The sequence below is a fragment of the Pimephales promelas genome, chromosome 13 (genome assembly GCF_988280905.1).
Source record: "Pimephales promelas chromosome 13, fPimPro1.hap1.1, whole genome shotgun sequence".
Lineage (NCBI taxonomy): Eukaryota > Metazoa > Chordata > Actinopteri > Cypriniformes > Leuciscidae > Pimephales > Pimephales promelas.
Genome location: NC_142781.1, coordinates 1,865,685 through 1,891,110, shown reverse-complemented (window position 1 = coordinate 1,891,110; position 25,426 = coordinate 1,865,685). Strand labels below are relative to the sequence as shown.

General features: G+C 40.8%; 1 protein-coding gene across 3 annotated transcripts in view; it reads left to right on the top strand.

Annotated features, from left to right (window-relative positions):
- Positions 1-3,383, top strand: part of akap7 (A-kinase anchoring protein 7) — a 60,269-nt gene extending 56,886 nt beyond the window's left edge. For 2 of the 3 annotated variants that reach the window (XM_089118295.1, XM_089118296.1), the window contains one exon: positions 2,203-3,383. In XM_089118295.1, coding sequence (XP_088974421.1) covers positions 2,203-2,372 — 170 coding nt within the window. In that variant the 3' untranslated portion in view covers positions 2,373-3,383. The remainder of the gene's footprint in view (positions 1-2,202) is intronic. The other variant, XM_089118298.1, reaches the window with a different exon arrangement.
- The last annotated feature ends 22,043 nt before the right edge of the window (positions 3,384-25,426 follow it).

Below are 25,426 nucleotides of genomic sequence, written 5' to 3'. Positions count from 1 at the left end.
GTGGACGCAAATATAGTTATCGTTATATTTTATAGTTATCGTTCGCTGGTGTGTACGATATATATTTATCATTAAAATGATCTTTATAGCTATCGCTCGTTAGTGTGGACGCAAATATAGTTATCGTTATATTTTATAGTTATCGTTCGCTGGTGTGTATGAAATATATTTATCATTAATATGATCTTTATAGCTATCGCTCGTTGGTGTGGACGCAAATATAGTTATCGTTCGCTGGTGTGTACAAAATATATCATTAATATGATCTTTATAGCTATCGCTCGTTGGTGTGGACGCAAATATAGTTATCGTTATAGTTATCATTAATTTGGTGTGAACGCAAATCAAGTTATCGTTATATTTTATAGTTATCGTTCGCTGGTGTGTACGATATATATTTATCATTAAAATGATCTTTATAGCTATCGCTCGTTAGTGTGGACGCAAATATAGTTATCGTTATATTCTATAGTTATCGTTCGCTGGTGTGTACGAAATATATTTATCATTAATATGATCTTTATAGCTATCGCTCGTTGGTGTGGACGCAAATATAGTTATCGTTTTATTTTATAGTTATCGTTATATTTTATAGTTATCGTTTGCTGGTGTGTACGAAATATATCATTAATATGATCTTTATAGCTATCGCTCGTTGGTGTGGACGCAAATATAGTTATAGTTATCATTAATTTGGTGTGAACGCAAATAAAGTTATCGTTATATTTTATAGTTATCGTTCGCTGGTGTGTACGATATATATTTATCATTAAAATGATCTTTATAGCTATCACTCGTTGGTGTGGACGCAAATATAGTTATCGTTATATTTTATAGTTATCGTTCGCTGGTATGTACGAAATATATTTATCATTAATATGATCTTTATAGCTATCACTCGTTGGTGTGGACGCAAATATAGTTATCGTTATATTTTATAGTTATCGTTCGCTGGTGTGTACGATATATATTTATCATTAAAATGATCTTTATAGCTATCGCTCGTTAGTGTGGACGCAAATATAGTTATCGTTATATTTTATAGTTATCGTTCGCTGGTGTGTATGAAATATATTTATCATTAATATGATCTTTATAGCTATCGCTCGTTGGTGTGGACGCAAATATAGTTATCGTTCGCTGGTGTGTACAAAATATATCATTAATATGATCTTTATAGCTATCGCTCGTTGGTGTGGACGCAAATATAGTTATCGTTATAGTTATCATTAATTTGGTGTGAACGCAAATCAAGTTATCGTTATATTTTATAGTTATCGTTCGCTGGTGTGTACGATATATATTTATCATTAAAATGATCTTTATAGCTATCGCTCGTTAGTGTGGACGCAAATATAGTTATCGTTATATTCTATAGTTATCGTTCGCTGGTGTGTACGAAATATATTTATCATTAATATGATCTTTATAGCTATCGCTCGTTGGTGTGGACGCAAATATAGTTATCGTTTTATTTTATAGTTATCGTTATATTTTATAGTTATCGTTCGCTGGTGTGTACGAAATATATCATTAATATGATCTTTATAGCTATCGCTCGTTGGTGTGGACGCAAATATAGTTATAGTTATCATTAATTTGGTGTGAACGCAAATAAAGTTATCGTTATATTTTATAGTTATCGTTCGCTGGTGTGTACGATATATATTTATCATTAAAATGATCTTTATAGCTATCACTCGTTGGTGTGGACGCAAATATAGTTATCGTTATATTTTATAGTTATCGTTCGCTGGTATGTACGAAATATATTTATCATTAAAGTGATCTTTATAGTTATCGCTCGTTGGTGTGGACGCAAATATAGTTATCGTTACAGTTATCGTTCATTTGGTGTGAACGCAAATAAAGTTATCGTTATATTTTAATAGTTAACATTCCCTGGTGTGTACGCAAATATAGTTATCGTCATAGTTATGTTTTATAGTTATCTTTTCTTGGTGTGAACGCAAATAAAGTTATTATTATATTTATAGTTATCGCTCGCTGATGTGTACGAAATATATTTATCATTAAAATGATCTTTATAGCTATCACTCGTTGGTGTGGACGCAAATATAGTTATTTTTCGCTGGTGTGAACGGGCTTTAAGACGTGTGTTTGCTCAACTGATCTGTGTGTGTGTGTGTGTGTGAGGGTCAGTGTTCATTGACCGCTCTGTCTCTCTGTGTGTGTGTGTAGGTGTTAAGAAAGCGGCCGATGAGGAGTTAGTGAGTCTGAGTAAGCGGCTGGTTGAAGACGCCGTGTCGCGAGCTGTGCAACAGTACATGGAGGAAACCCAGCAGAACGGCTCCGCGCCGAAAGACCAGGGTCCGCCAGGGTCCGCCGGCACACTCAACAGCACCAAATGACCCCTGACCCCACACGCAGCGTGGAACCGCAGCACACGGAGTCAGCAGACAGCGAGTGTGTGAACACTAGTGAAGCGGAGCCGAGTGTGCCGATGCACACCAGACTCAAACACACACTGATTCCCCTGTCTTCCCTCTCCTGTTCACCCCGTCTCTCACGCTTCGTGTGTGTCGGATCCTTCCCAGAGTGCATCAGGAGTCTGATCCAGTGTTGCTTTGACTTATTCTCATCGACAATCGCTGTGAACTGCTCAGTGTGACCTGCAGACCAGCAGCCCAATCCAAAGCCAGACTCATGACCTGCGTTACCAACATGCCTGTTGATCTGTGTGTGTGTGTACATGATGATGACGATGTGTGTGTGTGTTGTGCCGTAGGGTGTGTGTGCACTCAGCGCAGGATGGATCAGGAAGGAGAGCGTGGGCGGACACAGGTACAGGCCATAAAGACACTGTTAGCACAAGAAAACACTCGAGCGAAGATCCTACAGGAGCTCAACCTGTCCGGCGGAGGAACTGCACACTGACCTGGGCGACACACAACCATCCCAACGTAAAACACACACACACACACACACATACGCCCGCAGACACAGACCTTCACTGCCGTACAAACCAGCGAAATGTATCTCACACTGTCTGTGAGGTTAGGAAACACACACACATACACACACACACACACACACACTGAAGGGAGGCCGGCCCGAACTAGTCTTGATTGGAGCGTTGGATGTCGATGATGCGTCAGACGAGCACCCACAGTGGCCTTAGAGACAACACACCTTGTTATGATATTACTGAAGAACATTTGTTTTGTTTAGTTCACAGATTCATATTTTCACCAGAACCTTAAAATGTGTCTTTTTACGCTCCTTGTCCTTGAGTTTCCCGTGTCGATGAAGTGTTGAAGCGCCATGATTCATGGAAGCAGTACTATGATGTCATCATTTAGCTTTTTGTTTCCCATCCGTCACTTTTTTACTCTTAAAAATAAAGGACAAGTTGACGGCGACTCTGCGTGATTCATTCTCATTAATGTGATGTTTGTTCTCATAACTGAGTTTGGAAAACAATCATCTGATCATCCTGGAGGTTCACTTCTCACATGCTCATATTCTACACAACATGTACTGGATATATGTTTAGTAACAAAATATTTTAATGTTAATCATAAATTGTCTTACTCAAACACCTAGTAATTCAGAGTCACACAAATATACATTACCGTTCAAAGGTTTGACATCAGTCAAAATAATCATTTCATCAAGGACGCATTAAATTGATCAAAAGTGACAGTAAATACATTTATACTGTTACTAAAGCTTTATTTTTCAAATAAATGCTGTTTTTTAACTTTATTGATCATAGAATCCTGAAAAACTGAATATATTAATATAATGTTTTCTTCTGTTCATCAATGATCATAATCATAAATGTTTCTTGATCATCAGATCATCATATTAGAGTGATTACTGTAGGATCATGTGACTGAAGACTGAAGTAAATATGCTGAACACTCAGCTTTGATCACAGGAATAATTTACACGTAACTATATATTCACATGTTACTGTCATAGAGTTACTGTCATAGAGTTACTGTCATAGAGTTACTGTCAGAGTTACTGTCATAGAGTTACTGTCATAGAGTTACTGTCATAGAGTTACTGTCATAGAGTTACTGTCAGAGTTACTGTCATAGAGTTACTGTCATAGACTTACTGTCATAGAGTTACTGTCATAGAGTTACTGTCATAGAGTTACTGTCATAGACTTACTGTCATAGAGTTACTGTCATAGAGTTACTGTCATAGAGTTACTGTCATAGAGTTACTGTCATAGAGTTACTGTCATAGAGTTACTGTCAGAGTTACTGTCATAGAGTTACTGTCATAGACTTACTGTCATAGAGTTACTGTCATAGAGTTACTGTCATAGAGTTACTGTCATAGACTTACTGTCATAGAGTTACTGTCATAGACTTACTGTCATAGAGTTACTGTCATAGAGTTACTGTCATAGAGTTACTGTCATAGAGTTACTGTCATAGACTTACTGTCATAGAGTTACTGTCATAGAGTTACTGTCATAGAGTTACTGTCATAGAGTTACTGTCATAGAGTTACTGTCATAGAGTTACTGTCATAGACTTACTGTCATAGAGTTACTGTCATAGAGTTACTGTCATAGACTTACTGTCATAGAGTTACTGTCATAGAGTTACTGTCATAGACTTACTGTCATAGAGTTACTGTCATAGAGTTACTGTCATAGACTTACTGTCATAGAGTTACTGTCATAGAGTTACTGTCATAGAGTTACTGTCATAGAGTTACTGTCATAGAGTTACTGTCATAGAGTTACTGTCATAGACTTACTGTCATAGACTTACTGTCATAGAGTTACTGTCATAGAGTTACTGTCATAGAGTTACTGTCATAGACTTACTGTCATAGAGTTACTGTCATAGAGTTACTGTCATAGACTTACTGTCATAGAGTTACTGTCATAGAGTTACTGTCATAGACTTACTGTCATAGACTTACTGTCATAGAGTTACTGTCATAGACTTACTGTCATAGAGTTACTGTCATAGAGTTACTGTCATAGAGTTACTGTCATAGACTTACTGTCATAGAGTTACTGTCATAGAGTTACTGTCATAGAGTTACTGTCATAGAGTTACTGTCATAGAGTTACTGTCATAGAGTTACTGTCATAGAGTTACTGTCATAGAGTTACTGTCATAGACTTACTGTCATAGAGTTACTGTCATAGAGTTACTGTCATAGAGTTACTGTCATAGAGTTACTGTCATAGAGTTACTGTCATAGAGTTACTGTCAGAGTTACTGTCATAGAGTTACTGTCATAGAGTTACTGTCAGAGTTACTGTCAGAGTTACTGTCAGAGTTATTGGGAAACGAGTGAATGCAAAAAAGTCTTTTAAGAATTTTCCCTTCTAAAAATCGACACAAACCAATCAATTAATATTAACTTGGGTTTTCTGATTAAACAAAGCATAGTATGTGAATAGTACAGAGTACTGGACTTTTACAATTAAGTTAAGAGACATTTGGTAAAGTTAACTAAAAGGTGAAAGTTAGAATCACTGATGGATTTTATAGTGTACGGTATGATGTCACAGAGATGAAGTGGCTATTTTTAAAGGGAGAAATGTCATAACGGGGCTGAAGAAGAGAGGAGCAGGAGCGCAGATCATTTCACCGGATCTGAGGTCAGTAAACGCTTCCACACCATCACACACTCTTTGCATTCCCAGCACAGACTTTGGCCCTTCTGTTCCAACTATCACATATAATGACATGTCATAAACATCAAATGATGAATGTTGTCTTCTGTCAGCACCATAAACTCACTGTCTGCTTATCTTCAGTCGGACTCATCTCACATGAATTATGGTACATGCAGCAAAATATTGAAGGAAATATGATTGGCTGCTGGAGAATGTCTGACCGACACAACACTGTCAAAGCTTTGTTAACGGACGGTAACATCTCCATCTCCTATCAGGTGATCCGTCAGACACACGTGATGAAGTGAAAGAGCGCTCATTGTTATTTTAGTGGAATTAATGAATTTTAGATGTTCTTCACCTTTATCCAAACACGCATACTGTAAAGTATTTGTCAGTGCGTGCAGGTGAAGTCTGTGTTCGAGATCTTCTGAACTTTCCTTTCTAAATCAAGGTCATTTAAAGCTGCACATAACTAGGAAGAATTCCTGTGGCAGTGTTTGATTGACAGGTGAGTGGGCTGGGCAGTGTTTGATTGACAGGTGAGTGGGCGGAGCAGTTTCTGATTGACAGGTGAGTGGGTGGAGTAATGTTTGACAGGTGAGAGGGCTAGGCAGTGTTTGATTGACAGGTGAGTGGGCGGAGCAGTGTTTGATTGACAGGTGAGTGGGCTAGGCAGTGATTGACAGGTGAATGGGCAGGGCACTGTATGACAGGTGAGTGGGCGGAGCAGTGTTTGATTGACAGGTGAATGGGCAGGGCACTGTTTGATTGACAGGTGAGTGGGCGGAGCAGTGTTTGATTGACAGGTAACTGGGCAGGGCACTGTTTGACAGGCGAGTGGGCGGAGCAGTGTTTGATTGACAGGTGAGTGGGCGGAGCAGTGTTTGATTGACAGGTGAATGGGCAGGGCACTGTTTGATTGACAGGTGAATGGGTAGGGCAGTGTTTAATTGACAGGTGAGTGGGCGGAGCAGTGTTTGATTGACAGGTAACTGGGCAGGGCACTGTTTGACAGGCGAGTGGGCGGAGCAGTGTTTGATTGACAGGTGAGTGGGCGGAGCAGTGTTTGATTGACAGGTGAATGGGCAGGGCACTGTTTGATTGACAGGTGAGTGGGCGGAGCAGTGTTTGATTGATAGGCAAGTGGGCGGAGATTCACGATACGTGTGTTCAGTGATCCGATCATGACAGTCTGTTGATACCCTGTAATCCGATCACAGAAATCACTTAACACCTGGTGGAAACAGAGCCATAAACACATTCACAGCTCAGTCTGATTAGACAGAAAACTATTCATTAATTAAGGGGGTATTAATAAATACAGTTTTCTGTATTAAATTTTTTTTTAAATAAATACCTTACAGTAAATGTGAATGAATCTTTGGATCTTCCTATATCATTTTTTTTTCTTGTCAATGAATGGAGATTAAAGTAACTTCAGTAAATTTCAAGAAGTCAAACTAAATAGTATATAAGCAGTTTTTTTCCGTTATTTGTTTTATTTGTCTAAGCATAGTTTAAAACCCTGATTTGTGTAATTTTATTTCGTTATAACATAAAAAAGTAAAATTAAGCCTAAAAAAGTCACTTCCTGGTTGTTACAATTTTAAAGAACATACTTTTTTTCTTAACGGGCAAAATCACACAATACCAAAGTTAAACTCTACACGATAAAACAGGTAAATGTGTTTTTGGTGATTAAATCAGTTAAATGTTTTACAATGGTGGAGCCATTTCAGACTCAAATGTCCCTCCATGTTACCCTTGAACTCAACAGATTCAGTGGCTCAATTGATAAAGCGTTGGGCTTTAATCAAGAAGATCTGAGATCAAATCCATTCTTGCTTACGTTAAATTGTTGTGATTATATCAAACAAAGTGGCCAAAACAACATTTCTTCAACCCGGTATCACGACAAGACGTGAAATAATCACGTTGGTCCACTTTTGAAAACGTGTAGATGTCACGGTTTAAACCCCCTCAAACGTGAAACTTACACTTAAACTGAAACTTACCATCACGACCTATTGGTTTTCATTAAACCAAGAAAAATGGAATTTTGTTTTATTTACGATCACTGAGAAATGGTCTATTATTTAAAAAAAAAAAAAAACAACATTATTATTTTCAAGGTGAAAAGGATTCATTTGCCTCGATCCACGGCGAAAAAACGTCTAAATGTCACATTTTTAATGAAGCAGCCTAAATAGTCCACTTTGGAAAATGTGTAGATGTCACGGTTTAACCCCCTCAAACGTGAAACTTACACGTTTGCGTTAACACGCAAGACAAGAATCCAGAGTTTTGAGAAGATTGGGGATACTTAATTTTTCACCCAAAAAAAAAAAACGTAAGGGGTACCACTGTCGTTTTTTTTTTCGGGCCGAATTTTTGAGTTTCGATATCTCAGCTCTGGAAGGGGCTAGAGCCTCCATTTTTGCACTCAGGTCTAAGTCTCATGGCCCTCTATCAGAATCCAGAGTTTTGAGAAGATTAGGGATACTTAATTTTTCGCCCAAAAAAAAAACGTAAGGGGTAACACTGTCGTTTTTTTTAAGGGTCGAAATTTTGATTTTCGATATCTCAGCTCTGGAAGGGTCTAGAGTCTCCATTGTTGCACTCAGGTCTAAGTCTCATGGTCCTCTATCAGAATCCAGAGTTTTGAGAAGATTAGGGATACTTAATTTTTCGCCCCAAAAAAAAAAACGTAAGGGGTACCACTGTCGTTTTTTTTTCGGGCCGAATTTTTGAGTTTCGATATCTCAGCTCTGGAAGGGGCTAGAGCCTCCATTTTTGCACTCAGGTCTAAGTCTCATGGCCCTCTACCAGAATTTGGGAAGATTGGAGAAACTTAATTTTTCGCCCAAAAAAAAAAACGTAAGGGGTACCACTGTCGTTTTTTTTTCGGGCCGAATTTTTAAATTTCGATATTTCAGCTCTGGAAGGGGCTAGAGCCTCCATTTTTGCACTCAGGTCTAAGTCTCATGGCCCTCTATCAGAACCCAGAGTTTTGGGAAGATTGGAGAAACTTAATTTTTCGCCCAAAAAAAAAAACGTAAGGGGTACCACTGTCGTTTTTTTTTCGGGCCGAATTTTTGCGTTTCGATATCTCAGCTCTGGAAGGGGCTAGAGCCTCCATTTTTGCACTCAGGTCTAAGTCTCATGGCCCTCTATCAGAATTTGGGAAGATTGGAGAAACTTAATTTTTCGCCCCAAAAAAAAAACGTAAGGGGTACCACTGTCGTTTTTTTTTCGGGCCGAATTTTTGAGTTTCGATATCTCAGCTCTGGAAGGGGCTAGAGCCTCCATTTTTGCACTCAGGTCTAAGTCTCATGGCCCTTTATCAGAATCCACAGTTTTGGGAAGATTGGAGAAACTTAATTTTTCGCCCCAAAAAAAAAAACGTAAGGGGTACCACTGTCGTTTTTTTTTCGGGCCGAATTTTTGAGTTTCGATATCTCAGCTCTGGAAGGGGCTAGAGCCTCCATTTTTGCACTCAGGTCTAAGTCTCATGGCCCTTTATCAGAATCCACAGTTTTGGGAAGATTGGAGAAACTTAATTTTTCGCCCAAAAAAAAAAAACGTAAGGGGTACCACTGTCGTTTTTTTTCGGGCCGAATTTTTGCGTTTCGATATCTCAGCTCTGGAAGGGGCTAGAGCCTCCATTTTTGCACTCAGGTCTAAGTCTCATGGCCCTCTATCAGAATTTGGGAAGATTGGAGAAACTTAATTTTTCGCCCCAACAAAAACGTAAGGGGTACCACTGTCGTTTTTTTTTTTTCGGGCCGAATTTTTGAGTTTCGATATCTCAGCTCTGGAAGGGGCTAGAGCCTCCATTTTTGCACTCAGGTCTAAGTCTCATGGCCCTTTATCAGAATCCACAGTTTTGGGAAGATTGGAGAAACTTAATTTTTCGCCCAAAAAAAAAAAAACGTAAGGGGTACCACTGTCGTTTTTTTTTCGGGCCGAATTTTTGAGTTTCGATATCTCAGCTCTGGAAGGGGCTAGAGCCTCCATTTTTGCACTCAGGTCTAAGTCTCATGGCCCTCTATCAGAATTTGGAAAGATTGGAGAAACTTAATTTTTCGCCCAAAAAAAAAACGTAAGGGGTACCACTGTCGTTTTTTTTTCGGGCCGAATTTTTGAGTTTCGATATCTCAGCTCTGGAAGGGGCTAGAGCCTCAATTTTTGCACTCAGGTCTAAGTCTCATGGCCCTCTATCAGAAATCGGAAAGATTGGAGAAACTTAATTTTTCGCCCCAAAAAAAAACGTAAGGGGTACCACTGTCGGTTTTTTTTCGGGCCGAATTTTTGAGTTTCGATATCTCAGCTCTGGAAGGGGCTAGAGCCTCCATTTTTGCACTCAGGTCTAAGTCTCATGGCCCTCTATCAGAATTTGGAAAGATTGGAGAAACTTAATTTTTCGCCCAAAAAAAAAACGTAAGGGGTACCACTGTCGTTTTTTTTTTCGGGCCGAATTTTTGCGTTTCGATATCTCAGCTCTGGAAGGGGCTAGAGCCTCCATTTTTGCACTCAGGTCTAAGTCTCATGGCCCTCTATCAGAATCCAGAGTTTTGGGAAGATTGGAGAAACTTAATTTTTCGCCCAAAAAAAAAAAAACGTAAGGGGTACCACTGTCGTTTTTTTTCGGGCCGAATTTTTGAGTTTCGATATCTCAGCTCTGGAAGGGGCTAGAGCCTCCATTTTTGCACTCAGGTCTAAGTCTCATGGCCCTCTATCAGAATTTGGGAAGATTGGAGAAACTTAATTTTTCGCCCAAAAAAAAAAACCGTAAGGGGTACCACTGTCGTTTTTTTTTTCGGGCCGAATTTTTGAGTTTCGATATCTCAGCTCTGGAAGGGGCTAGAGCCTCCATTTTTGCACTCAGGTCTAAGTCTCATGGCCCTCTATCAGAATTTGGGAAGATTGGAGAAACTTAATTTTTCGCACAAAAAAAACGTTAGGGGTACCACTGTCGTTTTTTTTTCGGGCCGAATTTTTGAGTTTCGATATCTCAGCTCTGGAAGGGGCTAGAGCCTCCATTTTTGCACTCAGGTCTAAGTCTCATGGCCCTCTATCGGAATTTGGGAAGATTGGAGAAACTTAATTTTTCGCCCCAAAAAAAAAACCGTAAAGGGGTACCACTGTCGTTTTTTTTCGGGCCGAATTTTTGAGTTTCGATATCTCAGCTCTGGAAGGGGCTAGAGCCTCCATTTTTGCACTCAGGTCTAAGTCGCATGGCCCTCTATCAGAATTTGGGAAGATTGGAGAAACTTAATTTTTCGCCCAAAAAAAAAAACGTAAGGGGTACCACTGTCGTTTTTTTTTTCGGGCCGAATTTTTGAGTTTCGATATCTCAGCTCTGGAAGGGGCTAGAGCCTCCATTTTTGCACTCAGGTCTAAGTCTCATGGCCCTCTATCAGAAATCGGAAAGATTGGAGAAACTTAATTTTTCGCCCCAAAAAAAAACGTAAGGGGTACCACTGTCGTTTTTTTTTCGGGCCGAATTTTTGAGTTTCGATATCTCAGCTCTGGAAGGGGCTAGAGCCTCCATTTTTGCACTCAGGTCTAAGTCTCATGGCCCTCTATCAGAATTTGGAAAGATTGGAGAAACTTAATTTTTCGCCCAAAAAAAAAACGTAAGGGGTACCACTGTCGTTTTTTTTTTCGGGCCGAATTTTTGCGTTTCGATATCTCAGCTCTGGAAGGGGCTAGAGCCTCCATTTTTGCACTCAGGTCTAAGTCTCATGGCCCTCTATCAGAATCCAGAGTTTTGGGAAGATTGGAGAAACTTAATTTTTCGCCCAAAAAAAAAAAAAACGTAAGGGGTACCACTGTCGTTTTTTTTCGGGCCGAATTTTTGAGTTTCGATATCTCAGCTCTGGAAGGGGCTAGAGCCTCCATTTTTGCACTCAGGTCTAAGTCTCATGGCCCTCTATCAGAATTTGGGAAGATTGGAGAAACTTAATTTTTCGCCCAAAAAAAAAAACCGTAAGGGGTACCACTGTCGTTTTTTTTTTCGGGCCGAATTTTTGAGTTTCGATATCTCAGCTCTGGAAGGGGCTAGAGCCTCCATTTTTGCACTCAGGTCTAAGTCTCATGGCCCTCTATCAGAATTTGGGAAGATTGGAGAAACTTAATTTTTCGCCCAAAAAAAACGTTAGGGGTACCACTGTCGTTTTTTTTTCGGGCCGAATTTTTGAGTTTCGATATCTCAGCTCTGGAAGGGGCTAGAGCCTCCAATAATGCACTCAGGTCTAAGTCTCATGGCCCTCTATCGGAATTTGGGAAGATTGGAGAAACTTAATTTTTCGCCCCAAAAAAAAAACCGTAAAGGGGTACCACTGTCGTTTTTTTTCGGGCCGAATTTTTGAGTTTCGATATCTCAGCTCTGGAAGGGGCTAGAGCCTCCATTTTTGCACTCAGGTCTAAGTCTCATGGCCCTCTATCAGAATTTGGGAAGATTGGAGAAACTTAATTTTTCGCCCAAAAAAAAAAACGTAAGGGGTACCACTGTCGTTTTTTTTTCGGGCCGAATTTTTGAGTTTCGATATCTCAGCTCTGGAAGGGGCTAGAGCCTCAATTTTTGCACTCAGGTCTAAGTCTCATGGCCCTCTATCAGAATTTGGGAAGATTGGAGAAACTTAATTTTTCGCCCAAAAAAAAAAAACGTAAGGGGTACCACTGTCGTTTTTTTTTTTCGGGACGAATTTTTGAGTTTCGATATCTCAGCTCTGGAAGGGGCTAGAGCCTCCATTTTTGCACTCAGGTCTAAGTCTCATGGCCCTCTATCAGAATTTGGGAAGATTGGAGAAACTTAATTTTTCGCCCAAAAAAAAAAACGTAAGGGGTACCACTGTCGTTTTTTTTTTCGGGCCGAATTTTTGAGTTTCGATATCTCAGCTCTGGAAGGGGCTAGAGCCTCCATTTTTGCACTCAGGTCTAAGTCTCATGGCCCTCTATCAGAATTTGGGAAGATTGGAGAAACTTAATTTTTCGCCCAAAAAAAAAAAGGAAGGGGTACCACTGTCGTTTTTTTTTTCGGGCCGAATTTTTGAGTTTCGATATCTCAGCTCTGGAAGGGGCTAGAGCCTCCATTTTTGCACTCAGGTCTAAGTCTCATGGCCCTCTATCAGAATTTGGGAAGATTGGAGAAACTTAATTTTTCGCCCAAAAAAAAACGTAAGGGGTACCACTGTCGTTTTTTTTTCGGGCCGAATTTTTGAGTTTCGATATCTCAGCTCTGGAAGGGGCTAGAGCCTCCATTTTTGCACTCAGGTCTAAGTCTCATGGCCCTCTATCAGAATTTGGGAAGATTGGAGAAACTTAATTTTTCGCCCAAAAAAAAAACGTAAGAGGTACCACTGTCGTTTTTTTTTCGGGCCGAATTTTTGAGTTTCGATATCTCAGCTCTGGAAGGGGCTAGAGCCTCCATTTTTGCACTCAGGTCTAAGTCTCATGGCCCTCTATCAGAATTTGGGAAGATTGGAGAAACTTAATTTTTCGCCCAAAAAAAAAAACGTAAGGGGTACCACTGTCGTTTTTTTTTTCAGGCCGAATTTTTGCGTTTCGATATCTCAGCTCTGGAAGGGGCTAGAGCCTCCATTTTTGCACTCAGGTCTAAGTCTCATGGCACTCTATCAGAATTTGGAAAGATTGGAGAAACTTAATTTTTCGCCCAAAAAAAAAAACGTAAGGGGTACCACTGTCGTTTTTTTTTTCGGGCAGAATTTTTGCGTTTCGATATCTCAGCTCTGGAAGGGGCTAGAGCCTCCATTTTTGCACTCAGGTCTAAGTCTCATGGCCCTCTATCAGAATTTGGGAAGATTGGAGAAACTTAATTTTTCGCCCCAAAAAAAAACGTAAGGGGTACCACTGTCGTTTTTTTTTTTCGGGCCGAATTTTTGAGTTTCGATATCTCAGCTGTGGAAGGGGCTAGAGCCTCCATTTTTGCACTCAGGTCTAAGTCTCATGGCCCTCTATCAGAATTTGGGAAGATTGGAGAAACTTAATTTTTCGCCCAAAAAAAAAAACGTAAGGGGTACCACTGTCGTTTTTTTTTCGGGCCGAATTTTTGAGTTTCGATATCTCAGCTCTGGAAGGGGCTAGAGCCTCCATTTTTGCACTCAGGTCTAAGTCTCATGGCCCTCTATCAGAATTTGGGAAGATTGGAGAAACTTAATTTTTCGCCCAAAAAAAAAACGTAAGGGGTACCACTGTCGTTTTTTTTTTCGGGCCGAATTTTTGAGTTTCGATATCTCAGCTCTGGAAGGGGCTAGAGCCTCCATTTTGGCACTCAGGTCTAAGTCTCATGGCCCTCTATCAGAATTTGGAAAGATTGGAGAAACTTAATTTTTCGCCCAAAAAAAAAACGTAAGGGGTACCACTGTCGTTTTTTTTTTCGGGCCGAATTTTTGCGTTTCGATATCTCAGCTCTGGAAGGGGCTAGAGCCTCCATTTTTGCACTCAGGTCTAAGTCTCATGGCCCTCTATCAGAATTTGGGAAGATTGGAGAAACTTAATTTTTCGCCCAAAAAAAAAAAAAACGTAAGGGGTACCACTGTCGTTTTTTTTCGGGCCGAATTTTTGAGTTTCGATATCTCAGCTCTGGAAGGGGCTAGAGCCTCCATTTTTGCACTCAGGTCTAAGTCTCATGGCCCTCTATCAGAATTTGGGAAGATTGGAGAAACTTAATTTTTCGCCCCAAAAAAAAAACCGTAAGGGGTACCACTGTCGTTTTTTTTTTCGGGCCGAATTTTTGAGTTTCGATATCTCAGCTCTGGAAGGGGCTAGAGCCTCCATTTTTGCACTCAGGTCTAAGTCTCATGGCCCTCTATCAGAATTTGGGAAGATTGGAGAAACTTAATTTTTCGCCCAAAAAAAACGTTAGGGGTACCACTGTCGTTTTTTTTTCGGGCCGAATTTTTGAGTTTCGATATCTCAGCTCTGGAAGGGGCTAGAGCCTCCAATAATGCACTCAGGTCTAAGTCTCATGGCCCTCTATCGGAATTTGGGAAGATTGGAGAAACTTAATTTTTCGCCCCAAAAAAAAAACCGTAAAGGGGTACCACTGTCGTTTTTTTTCGGGCCGAATTTTTGAGTTTCGATATCTCAGCTCTGGAAGGGGCTAGAGCCTCCATTTTTGCACTCAGGTCTAAGTCTCATGGCCCTCTATCAGAATTTGGGAAGATTGGAGAAACTTAATTTTTCGCCCAAAAAAAAAAACGTAAGGGGTACCACTGTCGTTTTTTTTTCGGGCCGAATTTTTGAGTTTCGATATCTCAGCTCTGGAAGGGGCTAGAGCCTCAATTTTTGCACTCAGGTCTAAGTCTCATGGCCCTCTATCAGAATTTGGGAAGATTGGAGAAACTTAATTTTTCGCCCAAAAAAAAAAAACGTAAGGGGTACCACTGTCGTTTTTTTTTTTCGGGACGAATTTTTGAGTTTCGATATCTCAGCTCTGGAAGGGGCTAGAGCCTCCATTTTTGCACTCAGGTCTAAGTCTCATGGCCCTCTATCAGAATTTGGGAAGATTGGAGAAACTTAATTTTTCGCCCAAAAAAAAAAACGTAAGGGGTACCACTGTCGTTTTTTTTTTCGGGCCGAATTTTTGAGTTTCGATATCTCAGCTCTGGAAGGGGCTAGAGCCTCCATTTTTGCACTCAGGTCTAAGTCTCATGGCCCTCTATCAGAATTTGGGAAGATTGGAGAAACTTAATTTTTCGCCCAAAAAAAAAAAAGGAAGGGGTACCACTGTCGTTTTTTTTTTCGGGCCGAATTTTTGAGTTTCGATATCTCAGCTCTGGAAGGGGCTAGAGCCTCCATTTTTGCACTCAGGTCTAAGTCTCATGGCCCTCTATCAGAATTTGGGAAGATTGGAGAAACTTAATTTTTCGCCCAAAAAAAAACGTAAGGGGTACCACTGTCGTTTTTTTTTCGGGCCGAATTTTTGAGTTTCGATATCTCAGCTCTGGAAGGGGCTAGAGCCTCCATTTTTGCACTCAGGTCTAAGTCTCATGGCCCTCTATCAGAATTTGGGAAGATTGGAGAAACTTAATTTTTCGCCCAAAAAAAAAACGTAAGAGGTACCACTGTCGTTTTTTTTTCGGGCCGAATTTTTGAGTTTCGATATCTCAGCTCTGGAAGGGGCTAGAGCCTCCATTTTTGCACTCAGGTCTAAGTCTCATGGCCCTCTATCAGAATTTGGGAAGATTGGAGAAACTTAATTTTTCGCCCAAAAAAAAAAACGTAAGGGGTACCACTGTCGTTTTTTTTTTCAGGCCGAATTTTTGCGTTTCGATATCTCAGCTCTGGAAGGGGCTAGAGCCTCCATTTTTGCACTCAGGTCTAAGTCTCATGGCACTCTATCAGAATTTGGAAAGATTGGAGAAACTTAATTTTTCGCCCAAAAAAAAAAACGTAAGGGGTACCACTGTCGTTTTTTTTTTCGGGCAGAATTTTTGCGTTTCGATATCTCAGCTCTGGAAGGGGCTAGAGCCTCCATTTTTGCACTCAGGTCTAAGTCTCATGGCCCTCTATCAGAATTTGGGAAGATTGGAGAAACTTAATTTTTCGCCCCAAAAAAAAACGTAAGGGGTACCACTGTCGTTTTTTTTTTTCGGGCCGAATTTTTGAGTTTCGATATCTCAGCTGTGGAAGGGGCTAGAGCCTCCATTTTTGCACTCAGGTCTAAGTCTCATGGCCCTCTATCAGAATTTGGGAAGATTGGAGAAACTTAATTTTTCGCCCAAAAAAAAAAACGTAAGGGGTACCACTGTCGTTTTTTTTTCGGGCCGAATTTTTGAGTTTCGATATCTCAGCTCTGGAAGGGGCTAGAGCCTCCATTTTTGCACTCAGGTCTAAGTCTCATGGCCCTCTATCAGAATTTGGGAAGATTGGAGAAACTTAATTTTTCGCCCAAAAAAAAAACGTAAGGGGTACCACTGTCGTTTTTTTTTTCGGGCCGAATTTTTGAGTTTCGATATCTCAGCTCTGGAAGGGGCTAGAGCCTCCATTTTGGCACTCAGGTCTAAGTCTCATGGCCCTCTATCAGAATTTGGGAAGATTGGAGAAACTTAATTTTTCGCCCAAAAAAAAAACGTAAGGGGTACCACTGTCGTTTTTTTTTTTTCGGGCCGAATTTTTGAGTTTCGATATCTCAGCTCTGGAAGGGGCTAGAGCCTCCATTTTTGCACTCAGGTCTAAGTCTCATGGCCCTCTATCAGAATTTGGGAAGATTGGAGAAACTTAATTTTTCGCCCAAAAAAAAACGTAAGGGGTACCACTGTCGTTTTTTTTTCGGGCCGAATTTTTGAGTTTCGATATCTCAGCTCTGGAAGGGGCTAGAGCCTCCATTTGTGCACTCAGGTCTAAGTCTCATGGCCCTGTATCAGAATTTGGGAAGATTGGAGAAACTTAATTTTTCGCCCAAAAAAAAAACGTAAGGGGTACCACTGTCGTTTTTTTTTTTCGGGCCGAATTTTTGAGTTTCGATATCTCAGCTCTGGAAGGGGCTAGAGCAGGGGTGTCAAACTCAAATACACAGTGGGCCGAGATCAAAAAATTGCTATAGGTCAAGGGCCGGACAGGTTAAACACTTATTGAAACAACGTATTATTATTATGAACCTGAAAACAACAAGGTCTATATATTATTGCCAATAAAACAACATTAATTAGAAAATAAAATAAAATTAATAAATAAAATCAGTTTCACTAATTTCTTATGGTTATTTACAAAAGTTATTTACTTCAAAGGAAAATCAAATGTCCTATAGCAAGAGAAAGAAATGCAAAAATGAAAGTCCACCTTTTCAAAGTTCACCTTCCTTCAAATTTGGCTGATTATTTATGCTGAAAAATGGCCGAGTTTTGGTCTGTACTAATCGGTCACTGTCACATCGGGGAAAATACCTTTTGAGTTACAGACTACCAAACGTTAAAGAGAAGAGTGCAAAAACTGATGAAAGAAGGCGTTTGTGGTTGACAGAGGCACAGCATCAGCAATACGGCACTGACATTGACACTGATGGAGGGGTTTGCATTTGCAATAGTGATGTTTTCTTATTTAATTTTTACAACATGGATGTGTGTAGCCACCGCCGCGCTGGACTATATTAGGGACTTTAAGCAACAGCCTCTGGTGGAATTGCGTATTGAGCTGCAGAACGGTAGGAATCTGTTATGCAACGTTACGGCTTTTTCCGCGTTCTTGTCAGCGCCGGTTTCAATACATGTTTCAGAAATAATATTTTTCTGCTCGTCCGGCACTTTGCAACAACACAGCATTGTTTCGGCAGCGACTTGCAGCACGTCTCCTCTAAAACTGATGTTTAACGTTACATTTTATGTGGCGTGAAAGTCGCATTCCATCCGAAATCCGATCGTTCAGACTGAGGCATATGGTATTTGAATAGGATTTCAAACCACATATGGATGTAGCTGCTAGCTTGAAACGGATTTCATGTGCTTTTTGGACTGACAATCTGAGCGTAGCCTATGTCGGAACAAGAAAATAGAAGGAAGAATTGCAGTACGGGCTATAGAAGCTCACCATTACCACATATTAACTGTAGTTTGTCAAAATATTACGCTCTCTCCTGCTTGGTAAGTCCATCTCTATATGATTTCGTACCTACCAAGGGTTTTTTCTGTGTTTTTTAGTGTAACAATGTGTTCCGTAGTACATACATAGTGCAGTAAATGCTGTTGTTTACATCCGAGTGCCCCCATAATGGCCACTCATCCGGGTTACCGCCCAGAATGTCACGCTTTCGCGGTCATGTTTCCATGGTGACGCGTCATTGCTTGTCACGTAACACAGTGACGGCGGGCCAGCTCTAAAAATAAATACATTTTGTCATGCGGGCCAAAAATAATTCATTTGCGGGCCGGTTGTGGCCCGCGGGCCTTGAGTTTGACACATGTGGGCTAGAGCCTCCATTTTTGCACTCAGGTCTAAGTCTCATGGCCCTCTATCAGAATTTGGGAAGATTGGAGAAACTTAATTTTTCGCCCAAAAAAAAACGTAAGGGGTACCACTGTCGTTTTTTTTTCGGGCCGAATTTTTGAGTTTCGATATCTCAGCTCTGGAAGGGGCTAGAGCCTCCATTTGTGCACTCAGGTCTAAGTCTCATGGCCCTCTATCAGAATTTGGGAAGATTGGAGAAACTTAATTTTTCACCCAAAAAAAAAACGTAAGGGGTACCACTGTCGTTTTTTTTTTTTCGGGCCGAATTTTTGAGTTTCGATATCTCAGCTCTGGAAGGGGCTAGAGCCTCCATTTTTGCACTCAGGTCTAAGTCGCATGGCCCTCTATCAGAATTTGGGAAGATTGGAGAAACTTAATTTTTCGCCCAAAAAAAAAAACGTAAGGGGTACCACTGTCGGTTTTTTTTTCGGGCCGAATTTTTGAGTTTCGATATCTCAGCTCTGGAAGGGGCTAGAGCCTCCATTTTTGCACTCAGGTCTAAGTCTCATGGCCCTCTATCAGAATTTGGGAAGATTGGAGAAACTTAATTTTTCGCCCAAAAAAAAAACGTAAGGGGTACCACTGTCGTTTTTTTTTCGGGCCGAATTTTTGAGTTTCGATATCTCAGCTCTGGAAGGGGCTAGAGCCTCCATTTTTGCACTCAGGTCTAAGTCTCATGGCCCTCTATCAGAATTTGGGAAGATTGGAGAAACTTAATTTTTCGCCCAAAAAAAAAAACGTAAGGGGTACCACTGTCGTTTTTTTTTCGGGCCGAATTTTTGAGTTTCGATATCTCAGCTCTGGAAGGGGCTAGAGCCTCCATTTTTGCACTCAGGTCTAAGTCTCATGGCCCTCTATCAGAATTTGGGAAGATTGGAGAAACTTAATTTTTCGCCCAAAAAAAAACGTAAGGGGTACCACTGTCGTTTTTTTTCGGGCCGAATTTTTGAGTTTCGATATCTCAGCTCTGGAAGGGGCTAGAGCCTCCATTTTTGCACTCAGGTCTAAGTCTCATGGCCCTCTATCAGAATTTGGGAAGATTGGAGAAACTTAATTTTTCGCCCAAAAAAAAAAACGTAAGGGGTACCACTGTCGTTTTTTTTTTCGGGCCGAATTTTTGAGTTTCGATATCTCAGCTCTGGAAGGGGCTAGAGCCTCCATTTTTGCACTCAGGTCTAAGTCTCATGGCCCTCTATCAGAATTTGGGAAGATTGGAGAAACTTAATTTTTCGCCCAAAAAAAAAAAACGTAAGGGGTACCACTGTCGTTTTTTTTTTTCGGGCCGAATTTTTGAGTTTCGATATCTCAGCTCTGGAAGGGGCTAGAGCCTCCATTTTTGCACTCAGGTCTAAGTCTCATGGCCCTCTATCAGAATTTGGGAAGATTGGAGAAACTTAATTTTTCGCCCAAAAAAAAACGTAAGGGGTACCACTGTCGTTTTTTTTTCGGGCCGAATTTTTGAGTTTCGATATCTCAGCTCTGGAAGGGGCTAGAGCCTCCATTTTTGCACTCAGGTCTAAGTCTCATGGCCCTCTATCAGAATTTGGGAAGATTGGAGAAACTTAATTTTTCGCCAAAAAAAAAAACATAAGGGGTACCACTGTCGTTTTTTTTTTCGGGCCGAATTTTTGAGTTTCGATATCTCAGCTCTGGAAGGGGCTAGAGCCTCCATTTTTGCACTCAGGTCTAAGTCTCATGGCCCTCTATCAGAATTTGGGAAGATTGGAGAAACTTAATTTTTCGCCCAAAAAAAAACGTAAGGGGTACCACTGTCGTTTTTTTTTCGGGCCGAATTTTTGAGTTTCGATATCTCAGCTCTGGAAGGGGCTAGAGCCTCCATTTGTGCACTCAGGTCTAAGTCTCATGGCCCTGTATCAGAATTTGGGAAGATTGGAGAAACTTAATTTTTCGCCCAAAAAAAAAAAACGTAAGGGGTACCACTGTCGTTTTTTTTTTCGGGCCGAATTTTTGAGTTTCGATATCTCAGCTCTGGAAGGGGCTAGAGCCTCCATTTTTGCACTCAGGTCTAAGTCTCATGGCACTCTATCAGAATTTGGGAAGATTGGAGAAACTTAATTTTTCGCCCAAAAAAAAACGTAAGGGGTACCACTGTCGTTTTTTTTTCGGGCCGAATTTTTGAGTTTCGATATCTCAGCTCTGGAAGGGGCTAGAGCCTCCATTTTTGCACTCAGGTCTAAGTCTCATGGCCCTCTATCAGAATTTGGGAAGATTGGAGAAACTTAATTTTTCGCCAAAAAAAAAAACATAAGGGGTACCACTGTCGTTTTTTTTTTCGGGCCGAATTTTTGAGTTTCGATATCTCAGCTCTGGAAGGGGCTAGAGCCTCCATTTTTGCACTCAGGTCTAAGTCTCATGGCCCTCTATCAGAATTTGGGAAGATTGGAGAAACTTAATTTTTCGCCCAAAAAAAAACGTAAGGGGTACCACTGTCGTTTTTTTTTCGGGCCGAATTTTTGAGTTTCGATATCTCAGCTCTGGAAGGGGCTAGAGCCTCCATTTGTGCACTCAGGTCTAAGTCTCATGGCCCTCTATCAGAATTTGGGAAGATTGGAGAAACTTAATTTTTCACCCAAAAAAAAAAGTAAGGGGTACCACTGTCGTTTTTTTTTTCGGGCCGAATTTTTGAGTTTCGATATCTCAGCTCTGGAAGGGGCTAGAGCGTCCATTTTTGCACTCAGGTCTAAGTCTCATGGCCCTCTATCAGAATTTGGGAAGATTGGAGAAACTTAATTTTTCGCCCAAAAAAAAACGTAAGGGGTACCACTGTCGTTTTTTTTTCGGGCCGAATTTTTGAGTTTCGATATCTCAGCTCTGGAAGGGGCTAGAGCCTCCATTTTTGCACTCAGGTCTAAGTCTCATGGCCCTCTATCAGAATTTGGGAAGATTGGAGAAACTTAATTTTTCGCCCAAAAAAAAACGTAAGGGGTACCACTGTCGTTTTTTTTCGGGCCGAATTTTTGAGTTTCGATATCTCAGCTCTGGAAGGGGCTAGAGCCTCCATTTTTGCACTCAGGTCTAAGTCTCATGGCCCTCTATCAGAATTTGGGAAGATTGGAGAAACTTAATTTTTCGCCCAAAAAAAAAACGTAAGGGGTACCACTGTCGTTTTTTTTTTCGGGCCGAATTTTTGAGTTTCGATATCTCAGCTCTGGAAGGGGCTAGAGCCTCCATTTTTGCACTCAGGTCTAAGTCTCATGGCCCTCTATCAGAATTTGGGAAGATTGGAGAAACTTAATTTTTCGCCCAAAAAAAAAACCGTAAGGGGTACCACTGTCGTTTTTTTTTCGGGCCGAATTTTTGAGTTTCGATATCTCAGCTCTGGAAGGGGCTAGAGCCTCCATTTTTGCACTCAGGTCTAAGTCTCATGGCCCTCTATCAGAATTTGGGAAGATTGGAGAAACTTAATTTTTCGCCCAAAAAAAAACGTAAGGGGTACCACTGTCGTTTTTTTTTCGGGCCGAATTTTTGAGTTTCGATATCTCAGCTCTGGAAGGGGCTAGAGCCTCCATTTTTGCACTCAGGTCTAAGTCTCATGGCCCTCTATCAGAATTTGGGAAGATTTGAGAAACTTAATTTTTCGCCCAAAAAAAAAACGTAAGGGGTAACACTGTCGCTTTTTTTACGGGTCGAAATTTTGATTTTCGATATCTCAGCTCTGGAAGGGTCTAGAGTCTCCATTGTTGCACTCAGGTATATGTCTCATGGCCCTCTATCAGAATCCAGAGTTTTGAGAATATTAGGGATACTTAATTTTTCGCCCAAAAAAAAAAACGTAAGGGGTACCACTGTCGTTTTTTTTTCGGGCCGAATTTTTAAATTTCGATATCTCAGCTCTGGAAGGGGCTAGAGCCTCCATTTTTGCACTCAGGTCTAAGTCTCATGGCCCTCTATCAGAATTTGGGAAGATTGGAGAAACTTAATTTTTCGCCCAAAAAAAAAAACGTAAGGGGTACCACTGTCGTTTTTTTTTCGGGCCGAATTTTTGAGTTTCGATATCTCAGCTCTGGAAGGGGCTAGAGCCTCCATTTTTGCACTCAGGTCTAAGTCTCATGGCCCTCTATCAGAATCCAGAGTTTTGGGAAGATTGTAGAAACTTAATTTTTCGCCCAAAAAAAAAAAACGTAAGGGGTACCACTGTCGTTTTTTTTTCGGGCCGAATTTTTGAGTTTCGATATCTCAGCTCTGGAAGGGGCTAGAGCCTCCATTTTTGCACTCAGGTCTAAGTCTCATGGCCCTCTATCAGAATTTGGGAAGATTGGAGAAACTTAATTTTTCGCCCAAAAAAAAAACGTAAGGGGTACCACTGTCGTTTTTTTTTCGGGCCGAATTTTTGAGTTTCGATATCTCAGCTCTGGAAGGGGCTAGAGCCTCCATTTTTGCACTCAGGTCTAAGTCTCATGGCCCTCTATCAGAATTTGGGAAGATTGGAGAAACTTAATTTTTCGCCCCAAAAAAAAACGTAAGGGGTACCACTGTCGTTTTTTTTTTCGGGTCGAATTTTTGAGTTTCGATATCTCAGCTCTGGAAGGGGCTAGAGCCTCCATTTTTGCACTCAGGTCTAAGTCTCATGGCCCTCTATCAGAATTTGGGAAGATTGGAGAAACTTAATTTTTCGCCCAAAAAAAAACTGTAAGGGGTAACACTGTCGCTTTTTTTACGGGTCGAAATTTTGATTTTCGATATCTCAGCTCTGGAAGGGTCTAGAGTCTCCATTGTTGCACTCAGGTATGTCTCATGGCCCTCTATCAGAATCCAGAGTTTTGAGAATATTAGGGATACTTAATTTTTCGCCCAAAAAAAAAAACGTAAGGGGTACCACTGTCGTTTTTTTTTCGGGCCGAATTTTTAAATTTCGATATCTCAGCTCTGGAAGGGGCTAGAGCCTCCATTTTTGCACTCAGGTCTAAGTCTCATGGCCCTCAATCAGAATTTGGGAAGATTTGAGAAACTTAATTTTTCGCCCCAAAAAAAACGTAAGGGGTACCACTGTCGTTTTTTTTTTTCGGGCCGAATTTTTGAGTTTCGATATCTCAGCTCTGGAAGGGGCTAGAGCCTCCATTTTTGCACTCAGGTCTAAGTCTCATGGCCCTCTATCAGAATTTGGGAAGATTGGAGAAACTTAATTTTTCGCCCAAAAAAAATAAACGTAAGGGGTACCACTGTCGTTTTTTTTTCGGGCCGAATTTTTGAGTTTCGATATCTCAGCTCTGGAAGGGGCTAGAGCCTCCATTTTTGCACTCAGGTCTAAGTCTCATGGCCCTCTATCAGAATCCAGAGTTTTGGGAAGATTGGAGAAACTTAATTTTTCGCCCAAAAAAAAAAAAACGTAAGGGGTACCACTGTCGTTTTTTTTTCGGGCCGAATTTTTGAGTTTCGATATCTCAGCTCTGGAAGGGGCTAGAGCCTCCATTTTTGCACTAAGGTCTAAGTCTCATGGCCCTCTATCAGAATTTGGGAAGATTGGAGAAACTTAATTTTTCGCCCAAAAAAAAAAACGTAAGGGGTACCACTGTCGTTTTTTTTTCGGGCCGAATTTTTGAGTTTCGATATCTCAGCTCTGGAAGGGGCTAGAGCCTCCATTTTTGCACTCAGGTCTAAGTCTCATGGCCCTCTATCAGAATCCAGAGTTTTGGGAAGATTGGAGAAACTTAAAGGCCATGGTGCAGGTTTTTTTTTTTTCTTTTTTGGCAATTTTCTAGTTGGTAATAAACATTTAAACAGTTGTCCATTGTATCTGATGTTGTAGGGTACTCAAAAATTAAAATATAACACGGAAAAGTGGGTGAAATGTTAGCTTTTAGCTAAAGCTAAGCGAGGATTCTTATTTCTCCCACAATGCATTCCATGACGTCACATGAGGCACTCGCTGACTGTTGGACGACAGACAGCCCCGCGGCCCGCCTACCATTGAGGGAGAGTGATACGAGGAGTAAGTTAGCTAGCTAGTGAAGCAGTGACACTGACAGTGACAGATTTATAAGTAAATATAAATATATAGATCTTCCGAAGCTGGGTGCAGTTTGTCAAGATTAGGCGAGCAGATTTTTCAGCTAAGTTAACGTTAGCTCTGTCGCCGCCTACTCGAGAATATGCAGCGCGCATTTCAAAGAGGAGGATAACCACTCAGGGGATGCCAAGATGGTCTTACTTCACTTGGATTAAAGAGTGAGAGGAGTGCTAAATTACTTCCAACCGCACTGCCGTCTGTGAACGCAAACCTCTCTGCTTGCCCTGTCCCGAGGTCGAGAGACACCGTCTGCCGCAAGCGAGAAATTGCCACGGTAAGCATCATGGTAACGTTAATGTTTACAAGCTGCATGTTAGCTAGCTCTGTGTGTATTTTGTATAACTACCGTGTTCCCTTTGACATAATAGCCTCCACTACAAGCACGATCACTATGACATTAGAAGAGCATTTTTCGTGATTCACGAATTTGAGCCAAAACAAAATTGCCCAGAAGTAAATGTTCATATTGTCATGAAGGCTTCGTGGCTAGTGTTTGGATCAGTGGTGATGATCATCAAGCGGCTTTCGCAATCGTGTGTTTGCGTTTTGTTATAACGTTAGACTGCTACTGTTCTCTTTTCATTGACCGTGTCGTCAGGGCTGTAGTGGAGGCTAAATGCAGTTTACCTGCTGAAATTAGGTCAGAAACAGTTTATCCACTTTTCACTTCAGAGATTAGCTAAATTACCTCTCGGTAATTCACTACCTCACAGAGTTTATGTTACTAACTTTACCACGTGTATTACCACTAGTATTGTATAACATTTAATAGTAACATTCAAATCATCAAATATGGTCTGCAT